The 12,060-nt window shown below is 35.5% G+C and overlaps 1 protein-coding gene across 1 annotated transcript; it reads left to right on the forward strand.

Annotated features, from left to right (window-relative positions):
* The first annotated feature begins 1,076 nt into the window (after positions 1–1,076).
* Positions 1,077–5,756, forward strand: skida1 (SKI/DACH domain containing 1). The gene has a single exon (XM_027170498.2). It carries the CDS (start codon positions 1,501–1,503, stop codon positions 3,757–3,759), a length of 2,259 nt encoding a protein of 752 aa, XP_027026299.1. The 5' UTR covers positions 1,077–1,500; the 3' UTR covers positions 3,760–5,756.
* The last annotated feature ends 6,304 nt before the right edge of the window (positions 5,757–12,060 follow it).

The following is a 12,060-nucleotide window of genomic DNA, read 5'->3' on the forward strand; positions in this document are numbered from 1 at the left end:
ACACACACACACACACACACACACACACACACACACACACACACACAGGATCTCTCATCCTTCTCGTATTCTTTTTCCTTTGATCTAAATAGTAGTAATGACTTTCTCACTCCAAGGTGAAACTGGATCCTAAATGTATTTTAAGGTTTTTTACACTAATCGTCATTATAGACCATAACCTAAAATAATCTGAACTATAGAATCAATTCCTACACAGCACCTTTTTATCAACATTATCTTCACGTCTGGAATTTTTAACTTTCTTTCAAAAGAATCCCTTACAACTTTACACTTGCTTTCACTTCAGATATTTAAACTTAGGTTCTGGACAATATAGACGTGTTCTTTGTCTCACACACACCATATATAGTGAAAACGCATTTGCCACAAAGCACCGCCCCCCAAAAAAGGTTAACGATCTTAACGACGAAGAACTGTGCAACTTTAAACGTTCTCCTGCTAACATGTAAAATAATAAACAACGTGTCGAAGTCCAAACAGCATTTTCAACCGAGTAACATAAAATAGGCTTTCAACATCTTTGTGTTTTACACCATTTAATCCCGCATATTTCCAAAAGTCTGGGGTTTTAAAAAATAAGTCTGTGATTTGCAAATGTGAATTATAAATATAACTAACACAGGGAATTGTATTTTATGTGTAAAACAAAAAAGTAGAAAGTGTGATTATGGCTATACATAATATAAAAACAACAACATATAATAATAATAATAATAATAATAATAATAATAATAATAATAATAATAATAATAATAATAATAATAATAACGATGCTACTACTAATAATTATTATTATTATTATCGTTATTATTATTATTATTATTTCATCCTGATTGTGAAGTGTAGACTGTTTTACAGTGCAAGATGGTAATTACGCAGAGGGGGGTGCGCATGGAGGAATTATCCATTTTTATTGCATCACCTGTCAGAAGCGTCCAATCAGCGTCGACTTTGGGAGGCTTTAATTGATGAAGGTGTCTCCCAACTTGCCCACTTCCCGCTGTCAGTTTATTTGTGGCTTAAACCAGCACAGGGAACAGCAGTTGCATTTTGGGGGCTTTTATCCGCTTCTCTCTCTCTCTCTCTCTCTCTCTCTCTCTCTCTCTCTCTCTCTCTCTCTCTCTCTCTCTCTCTCTCTCTCTCTCTTTCTCTCTCACTTACTTTATTCGTTTCACCTTCCCTCTTCTGTTCATGGAGAAGGAGAGAGCTGAAGGGACTGCAGGTATATAAGAGCTGCATGCAACATCTCACATATCCATCATGTTGCGTCTAACTGAGTGGACATACTTTTTTAAATTATTTCAGGACTATTCCTTTTCTATTTTTAGATTTTTTTTCGCCATTTCAAACTTTTTTTCCTGAGTGTGGACATATTCGTGGTCCACGTTGATCACTGATCAGTAGTGATGCCTTGTGATAAAGCAACTGCAGTAGCAGAGGAGCATCAATGTTGGGATTCTTAACGACACAATAAGGAAAATGGGAGATTTGGAGTTTGGCTTCGAGGAAATGCAGGGTGTAAAGCTTGGGTATTTGGTCATTAAAGGCAAGCAGATGTTTGCCCTTTCCCAGGTCTTCACCGACCTCTTAAAAAACATCCCGCGGACTACAGTGCACAAAAGGATGGATCACCTGAACGTGAAAAAGCATCACTGTGATCTGGAGGAGCTGCGAAAGCTCAAAGCAATAAACTCGGTGGCTTTCCATGCAGCCAAATGCACTCTGATCTCCAGAGAAGACGTGGAGGCTCTTTATTTCTCCTGCAAAACGGAGCGCGTGCTGAAATCCAACAAAAGGAGAACGAAGACAAAAGCAGAGGAACTTAACCGAGATGAAGAACATTCCCCCGACAACAGGAACAGCTTTTGGAAAAAGAAACTTTGGCTGAGTTTTCGCGGTGTGTCGCCGACTCTGGCTCTTCGAAACAAAGCTGTCAGACCGGAGCTCTCGTCTAATCTACCTCAAATTTACAGCAAATCCATTTACCAGAACTTTCAACCGGTAACAGCGACTGCATGTAGAGCCTTCAGAAACTATGAAACTGTACAAATACCCGGAAAATGTGTGGAGTTTAATGAGAAACGCTCGTTTTTTCGAAGCGGCGAGGTCGTAAAGCGAAAGCCGGCTGTGTCCGCCATTTCGGCTCCGTCCGACTCGGAGCTGCTTTACAAAAGAAAAAGGAGGTGCGAGAGACACTTCGGGGGCAGAAAACGACACTACCGGCAGGTTTTGCTCGTTCCTAAGTGCTGCAAACCAAAAGCATGTCTTTCTAACGGATCTTTGAGCCATTTTCACTCGAATCGTGAGCTCTACTTGGAGTCCCGGCATTTTCAGGAGAGCTGCAGTAGCGACACCGAGTGCAGCTCCGCCAACGACTCGGACTTTGGCTCAAGTTTGTCCACCAGCAGTAGCACTAGTAGCTCCACCAACTCTGGAACCACGGACGACGAGGAGGAAGACTCTTTTTCCGGTTCATCAGAAGAAAGTACTGATGGTGAGAGCTCGTCTCAATCCGATTCGAGCTCCGTGTCTAGTCGGGTTTCGGTGCAGAGCATCAGATTCAGGCGCGCGCGCTTCACAAGCCTTAATACAAAAACGCCTCTGGTTTTGCAGCCTACTTTCCATTACAGGTCTAATTTTCAGCCCAAACATGGAGGTCTGCATGGAAGTAGTGCAGCTTTGGACTTTGAGAAAGGGAGAAAAAAAACTACTTTGGATATTACCGACTGGAAGCAGAGACGCAGGGAATCTGATGACTGGGACTGTGGGGAAAAAATGTGCACAGTAGAGAATAGCTTCTCAGGCCTGGAAAGCGTCGTGGCTCCGCAAACGGTAGACTTTACAAACGAGCCAAAGACAACCGAGCTTATAAGTGGTAGAAATAAATACGTAAGTTTTCCATCCTGTGCAGATGGAAAGGTGTTTCCCCAACAAAGAACATCAGGATATCAAGCCACATTGGCACACTGCAATCAGGACAAAGACACTGCCGTTTCTACGGCTCACGATAGCAATTTTTCCGAAGGTGCATATTCCAAAAAAGATGCAAAAACAGTCATCTGCCTCAAGCAACCGTCACCTCTCAAAACAGTAAAGACTGAGAATGAGGAATTCACAACAATCCCAAACTTAGACACTACAAGAGATACGAAACCAAACCACGTGAAAATTAAAGTGGAAGACACTTTCGACGAGTATGAATATGCAACCCAAGATCATGGTCAACAGTACAAAGATAAATACGAAGAAAATGATGCAGTCGGTTTGTGTATCAGTGCTGATACTGCAGAAACAGATCGTGGTAAAGATGGCAGACAAACATTTCCCCCTCCTTCTAAACAGGAACCAAGCAGCACTTTAAACACTCAAGGGGATTACAAAAACGGTGCAAGGGTCAGGAAAAGCTACCGGACTCCAGTTTGTGGAAAAAAGACAGAAAATGTAGTAAAGACAAATGCGAAGGTGGACAGGAGTCCTAAACCTGCTGGCAAATGTGTGAGCAAACGAACTGCCCAACACGCATCCTCTTTGAAAACAACTTTTAACTTCATGGCGAATTTTCCATGCCCTCCGTCTCTGATCGTTGGTAGTGATGGAGATTTGAGCCCTGCTTACTCTTTAACCTCTTTCAGGACTAACCAGGTGCCTCATCCTTCTCATCCGGTCTGGACATGGCAGCTCGGCACTTCTGTTATACCTCCTCACCTAAACCAGAGATTCAGGAAAACAACAGCATAAGCCAATTTTGGAGAGGACAAGTCTTACACTGATAATTAATATAAATGGCTTTTTTTTTGTTTTGTTTTGGTGAGCGTGCAGGAGGCCTACTTCTTCATCACGTGCTACAGAAGCGCAGATTTTTTTTTTCATCCTGCTTTATAGAACACTGTGGATGTTTTTAATATTTTCTGTAACAATGACAAAGAACATCGTGCGGATTTTTCTACGACCTGTTGGAATTTCAGACTACATCCGAATGCCATTTTGGACCTATACATTTTCTCAGCAAAGCATGGCTTTGACCATTAAAATCATCCCTCACATGCCATATATACCCCAATATATACCCCAAATATTTCCCAAAACCTTTTCATTACCAGTACTCATTGTAAAACTCATTGTAGGTATCTACGTTGGACCGAGTTGACATATTTATTCAAGGGCTGAAGCCTAGTTGGTCCAGACCCCCGTCCCATCCTGCCCCGTCCCCCCAACGCACACATACACACACTACAACAATAACAGAAAGGCTCTGGACGATTGACAATCAGGAGCTGTTTGGATTTGCACGAAGTTATGAAGAGGGAAAAACTCCAAATCGATGTGGTTAAGGCATTGATAGTCTATGGTAGGAGCTGAAGCACATGTTTGACTATGCATTGTTACAATGCTGTAATGCTCCATAATAGGCTGGTTTTATATATATATTGTAAAATCAGACATGGACATGAATTTGGTTGCAACGTAACTTATTTGTGACATTTTAATTAGGCCAAGTATTTGATTTAATTAGGCCCAGTTTGCCTGGTTATTGGGTGCTGTTTTTGCTTGGTTTAGCTAAAATGTGTTCTTGGTTTTTTTTTTCTCGCAAATTTTTAACAAACACAGCTTTAAAAACAGTGTGCAAACATAATGATGTGAAAAGGAAGTTAATGCAACTAGCAAGCATAATTATTTATACTTATTGTTCACGATGCAAGAATTCAGATTAACTGCCTTGAGCCACTAGAGAAGCTATAAGCCGTCTGATATCAAAGAAATTCTCAAGTGCAAAACTCAAGTGTGAACTTGGTGCTCTTCTGCCCGTAGAAATGCTTGAGAAAGTACTGTGAAGTATTTTTGCATACATGTTTACCTTGAGCAAAGCAGAGTTTGCTCACTAAGCAGGCTTCGGAAGTTAACACAAAGGATTGCAAGCAGCCAAAATGCAATGGCCATCTGATTTCAATCATGCATTCTGTTTCTTAACAAAATAGAAACATACAGTACCGACAACTCTAGGTATAACAACGTGCTGAAAAGACACACACACACACACACACACACACACACACACACACACACACACACACACACACACACACACACACACACACACACACACACACGCTAAGTGCGCTGTAATAGGCCATTGGGTGCTGCATTTCAATAGGTTTGTTAGGCTAATGAAGTCCTATTCATCGCAAATTGCGATAAGAATTGCAAATGCGATAAGATGCCTTTTTCTTTCTTTCTTTTTCTTTTTTTTTTTAAAGAAACTATTTTTGATTACTCTAATTCAACCTGTACGGTTACTTGGTAGCCCTTTGGCAAAGAGTGAAAGTCCATGTCAAAGTGCACTGTGAATTTCAGTTTCACCAAATTCAGAGCAGAATGTAATACAGATAACATCCATCGTAATGTTTTAGGTTCCATAATGCGAAAAGAGAGCACGACTCCATGTAGCTTAAATCACATAGGCCTAGACATGGACATGTTGTCGATATCATCTTTCTGTTTGTGTACTTTCCGTACAATACTTGAGGTCAGGTTTTGACAAGTACATTTTTTAAACTTTGAAGCCACTGGTTGTTTATAAAACGCATATTTATTTTTGTGATTTTCCTGTTTTTTCATATATATTTGTTGTGTAGGATACATGCACTCAAATCGAAAAAAAAACTTGAAATGTGGATTTCTAAGCACTTTCCTTTTTTCTGAATGATAAAATTTTCATTAAAATGTATTTGGGCGTACACTGTGTCATTTGATTTCAACTAATCATGTCGCCATGTATACATTTTGATTGCTGTGAATTTTAGTGAAAGAAAAGTCAGAACATGAGCTCGAGAGATGGAAATTGTTTATTGTGGAGTGTGTATGAGTGGGGGAGGGAACAGGCAGGCTGGAGTCCCTTAACCCCCTGTTAACATGCTTTTTTTAACACACTTAACAGTCATGCCATGAAACAAGGAAAATTCAATGAATGAACCGTAATGAGAGATGGTGGCGGATGAGACGGCTATGTAGCTTCAAATAATAATAATAATAATAATAATAATAACAATAATAATAATAATAATAATAATAATAATAATAATAATAATTTCATATATATATTTATACAAATATATATACCTGTAATATGTGACCAATTTGACTCCAAATGGACAAATGGACATGAATTAGCCTGCATGTTTTGATGGATGGGTAATTTTTTATGTAGAAATAGCAAATTATTTGCTTTAAATTATGGAGCAAATGTACCCCAGAAATCCAGGCGAAGTGTGTGGTTAAATAGTATATTTCAGCATCACAGTAAAACTGTTCAGGTGATTGGATTGAAGTGCTGTCTAGGAAACATTGTGTGTGTGTGTGTGTGTGTGTGTGTGTGTGTGTGTGTGTGTGTGTGTGTGTGTGTGTGTGTGTGTGTGTGTGTGTGTGTTTTAAAAAAGGTGTATGTCGTGGTGGCGTGGGGGTGGTTAAGCCGAGGGCCAAAAAAGGGTCAGTTAGCTCGAATGACACAATGCTGCAACCTTATGATTATAAACAACAATAAAATAAAACCAGCCTAATAGATATGCAACCTATTACTCAAACTATACAGATGTTGTTCCATCGCTGTTGTTGTTGTTTGTAAGAATCAGTTTTTTATTTCAAATGTAAAACAGGGAACACAACAGTAAACACAACATTGTTTATTTATATTGTAGAGTGAACAATATTCAATATTAGTGTGTAATATTAGTGACAAAGTCGCAAATACGATCAGAAATGCACACAAACCCCTAAACGATTATCTTATAGGGTTAAAACCACTTTAATCTGAACCTCAAATAAAAACATTTATCAACAAACAGAATGTTTCTCTCTCTATTTCCATATAAGATAGACACGCGAAGACGTTTCTCTTTCCAATGAATACAAATGTCAATCTCATATGTTAGCCAACCCTTTTTTTTACTGAGTTTTAGGGACAATCTTAGCAAATTGAAGTTTTTTTTATATACACTATTTCAGTTACATTCAGATAATTTTGTAATGATTTTATTCATTTGATGAAAGATTCATGACGGTTGATATTTAGAGGATCTTTATATAATATATACACACATATAGCAAAATCTTTTTTTTTTTTTTACAGTTAAGTATATTAAAATAATAAACATCATATAAACTACGCTCAACACATTTTCCATTCTTTAAGGTGAAAGAAAAATATTCTTTACAAATATTCTCGTTACAAAAATGTGACCTTTAACCACACCAACTTCCATTTTCTTAAGGACTGAGTATTACCACCTCTTGATCACAACTAGATCATCCGACTGTTGTAGCCTGTACAGCCTCCATTAATAATAATAATAACAATAATAATAATATCATGATAAAAAATAATAAAAAATGATAACAACAACCATAACAACAACAACAACAACAACAACAACAACAACAACAACAATAATAATAATATACTAAATCATTTTGATTTATATATCATGGATTGTTTTGACAGTCAAAATGATTTAGTATTTAGTTTTAATCATTTGGCTCACATATAAATGCAAGATTTTTGTTTTTATGTGTTTAAGATTAAAGGCAGTATACTTATTTAGAAGACAGCATGATGTAAATTGAGTCTCATTTCATATACGATTAGCTATTCAAGGAAAGTATTTCTTTTTATCCAAAGTTTATATCATATAAAAAATTCAAAGTGTCTCGCAAAATGAACATAATCTAATTATTCAATCCTGGAAATTGACATTTTCTCTCAGTATAAGGGCACGTATTTTGAACTGAAGGCTTTGTTTAGGGAGAGAGGGGAAAGAGACTGACTCAGCTTTAAACAATGCCATATCTGAATCGGTTCAGTTTGATTGACACACACACACGCACGCACGCACGCACGCACGCACGCACCCACACACACACACACACACACACACACACACACACACACACACACAGAGAGAGAGAGAGAGAAGGTCTTTGGTGAGAATGAGCAGCATCTTTACGTAAAATTGAGTTCTCAAACAGAAAACAATGCATACCAAACGTGTTAAAACCAAATGAAATATTTCGCCTATAGTCTAATAATTTAGTCCAACAGCAAACGTAATCCTGACAAACCACCATAATCACTCAGTTATTATTCAGTCGACTATAGAGGAAAATTAAATAACGTTTTGGTTGGTTTTAAAATATAAAACATTGTGTACAGTAAAGTTATACACCAAAAATGTAGCTTAATTATTCCTTTCTTATTTTGACCTCACAGCCCATGAGTGTGATCAAAATCAGCACAAGAAATAAACATTTATTTCGGGGATTCTTTATTTATTTATTTTTTTAATTTAACCATTTTATACAGAATAAACAGATCTGGAGCATGAAAACGATGGAAAACACAAAGCATATTTTCAGGCCTAACAGCATAAATGAATGTGTCCCTTTTTAAGCCTTGTGGTTACAAGTTTATCAGTGGTTCTTAAAAAAAATATCTATAAAACAAATTCATCAGGCTCAGTACAGATTTTGCTTCATAAACATAATAAACAACAATAGTTTCTATACACCTTATACTACTTTATAAATCTAAGTTTACTTTTTTCAGTTCTAGATCAACCAAAACCAAATCTACCATTAAGAGCTCAATAATACATATAATTGGTTTCTAAGTCCATAACTGAATTTTTAAAACTTTTCCCCTGCTTCGAACTTGGAGTAGACTTCACTATTATACAAAGTCATTTGTGATGGCTTCTTGGCCTCTTTTTCAGTCTTTTCGATGAGTATTTAGAAGATAGAAAACACCAGGCACCTCGTGTAATTTTCTAGAATAAACAAAACCGTTCGAAGCTCAGGACCTAGTCTGGAATCCCTATTAATTTACATATATTATCATAATCACATTATCATATCATTTTATTAGTTTTAATAAAAGGTATGTTTGTAGATGAACTTGTTTTTAATAACGTTTAAATTAGAGATTTTTTTTGTTTCCAAACGTCAAAGTCATTTAAATGATATTAACTTGGATTTAATGTGTTCAGGGACAAAAAAAGTTTTAAATAGCCAAAAAGTTTATTGTGCATATATTAATAATGAATATTTGAATATTTAAATGTTCACTAATAAAAATCTGTACTGAGAAAGTCCAACAATATTTAATCTAGTCCTTTAGTCCTTTAATCTAGGCCAAGACAGGTGACTGCATGTAAAATGAAAAAATTAAATATAGTTAAATGTTTTGTTTTTTTCCTTTTCTTTACTGTTTCTTTCCAATACTATTTCTCAACTGATACTGTTTTATTAGTCAGCATCTTAACTGTTTATTTATTTTAGCATTTTAACAGTATTTGACAGTGAATTTGCAATACGATGGAGCAAACTTCCTTTCTTCTGTAAGGAACATTATCTACAGCTCTGCACAAAAAAGAGAGATGGCAAAAAAAGGCTCTGTAGATTATAGACCCTAGTATATAATACAATATAATATATCATTTTACACGATACATGCTTTTACGTCATAGTAAATAACCTTTGATTTTCACCAAATTTATTGTGAATAGAATTTCTACCTATTTCCTTTCAGTAAAAACATGTACAGTGGGAAATTATTTCTGACACCAACAAATGCCAAAGAAATATATTTTATTTCAATAATTTTATATTTTTATTAATTGTAATTTATTAATAAATAAATGAATAAACAAACAAGAAGGTTTTAAGGAGAGAACGAAATATGGCACAGCTGTTGAAAAAAAAAGACTAATTAGGATAATTTTTTTATTTATCTTTTATCATTTTATCTATTATATGTAGTTATATCAGTTTTTTATTTTAAGAAAAGGAACAAATTGCTTTATGGCTTTAGGTTAAAAAGAAATATAGTCTGTTAAAGATGATATACATGACAAGCTGTCTATGTCACTATGACTTCATTTGAACCAAACATGACCAAGTGAATGCAAAACCTATCAATATCATTCAACAAGAAATAATCCAGGCAGGTTCTGTATTAATTGTATTCATTCTCTTACATCTAGAGCAAATACATGTCTACTAGGCTCTATAATCATATACATACATATTATGTTTGTATTATGGCATAGATATCTATTACAACATGTTTCCTTCTCCATAAACGACTTTTTTCTTTTTCACGCCATAGCATTAAACATTGGTTCAGTTCTACAATAAGGTCCAATTGTGGGTGTAAAAAAAAACACACACACACACATGCCAATTAGCGAATATATTTAGCGTATATACAAACACATTTGTGTTAGACAAACAATAGGCTTTATGGTTGATAGCTGATTTATCTATGATTTAAACCTATAAAACCCAAGATATTGCAGGTTGATGTGTTGTACTTAATCTAAAATCTAATCTGAACAGCCATTACGCATGGACATAGATTGGATTTCATGGTTTAAAGCAAATATCCAACATGTTTAATTTGTATAAGAACATCTATCAGACATCCATGGTGCCATTAACCTTTATATTACGTTGTATATTTTTATTCTTTATATTACGCTGAATACGCGACAAATGAGGACAGGTCTCCTTTGGAGACTGGGCTAATTGTGGCACGGCGCCAGGAAAACATTTTGTGCTCGTTTGTCGCCCCCAATCGGTGAAAGAAAATAAAGCAACTTCCGTCTAAAGGTAGGCGTGACTGTGTCATTTAAGGTGGAACTGAATAGATAAAATTCACATTCCTAACGCAGAAACGGGCCTCGTGACTTGTAAACCATGGATTTCACGGGATTCATACTCTAAATTTTATGTGAAAGATGATTACAGAGTTATTTTTTCTAACAAAGTCGAAGAAATCGAATGCAATCTGCGAACCAAATCCACCACAGTTTCCTGAAGAATCAAGTTGAACACACGATGATGTCAATACTGTGGTTTGTAATAAAATGCAAAAATAAATAAATAAATATATATATATATATATATATATATATATATATATATATATATATATATATATATATATATATATACATATATATATAGCCTCCTGTGGCAAAGATGTACATGACCAGGTATATTCACCTTGGCCTATAGGACAGGTGTAAACAGAAATTTTGATTAATTCTCTTTTATTCAGCAGAGTCTAGACAATATTTTAAAGACGACAAAATGGCATTATTTTGATAGCAAACCATCAGTGAAATTACAATGCAAGGAAGAAGATATATCCAAAATGTTGGTCTGTCAGCGCGTGAGCTAATTTATTTGTTTTTAATCCCGGTTTTCCATATAAAAGGGAGATTATTAATCTACTAATCTCTATAAATGTACACAAGTTCGATATCTGGATATAAGAGCCGCTTGCGGTTTAATTAATAAACTAATTTTAAGCCGCATCAGCATTTTCTCAAACGTAGAAACGGATTCAATTCTTTATTTATGAGAAAAATCTCTGAAGTGACTATATAAGTGACACTTTTTATAATAATTTTTTAAAATTAATTCTCTAAAATGTTCTTATGTCTAACGCGACTAAAGAAATATAATATAAAACAATATATTTATGTAGTTATTGATCATTCATCCTGGACACATGGATTGATTCTGACAAAAACGCAGAAAATCACAAGGTCTAATACAGTCTGGTATGAAAAGTATAATAAATCATATACAAGTGTGTTTTATTATTTCATTGCACCGTCCTGCAATAGGCCTGATCTTTATATCATAAAGAGTACAAGCTCAGTGCCAAATGCTTAATCAACATACTGTTCTGTGGCACTCGGGTGGCACATCTTCAATTCTCTCATCACAACATGCATATATCTAGATAAAGTCTACACAGGCCTGCTAAAGGTACAAAAATATACCCTTGATGTAAAAAAAAGTATACTTTAGTTGGTATTACCTCTGAGCTGAATAAATAAGCAATTACATGTTGCCGTATGTTGCAAAAATCCTTTATTCGTGCCAAGCGTTATTGTTAATTTAAAATTAAAATGAAATTTGTGACTTATATGCATTAAAAAAAAAAAAAAAAAAAAAACACGCACACAAAGGCACAAG

Source organism: Tachysurus fulvidraco, chromosome 25 (assembly GCF_022655615.1).
Source record: "Tachysurus fulvidraco isolate hzauxx_2018 chromosome 25, HZAU_PFXX_2.0, whole genome shotgun sequence".
NCBI classification, from domain to species: Eukaryota; Metazoa; Chordata; class Actinopteri; order Siluriformes; family Bagridae; genus Tachysurus; species Tachysurus fulvidraco.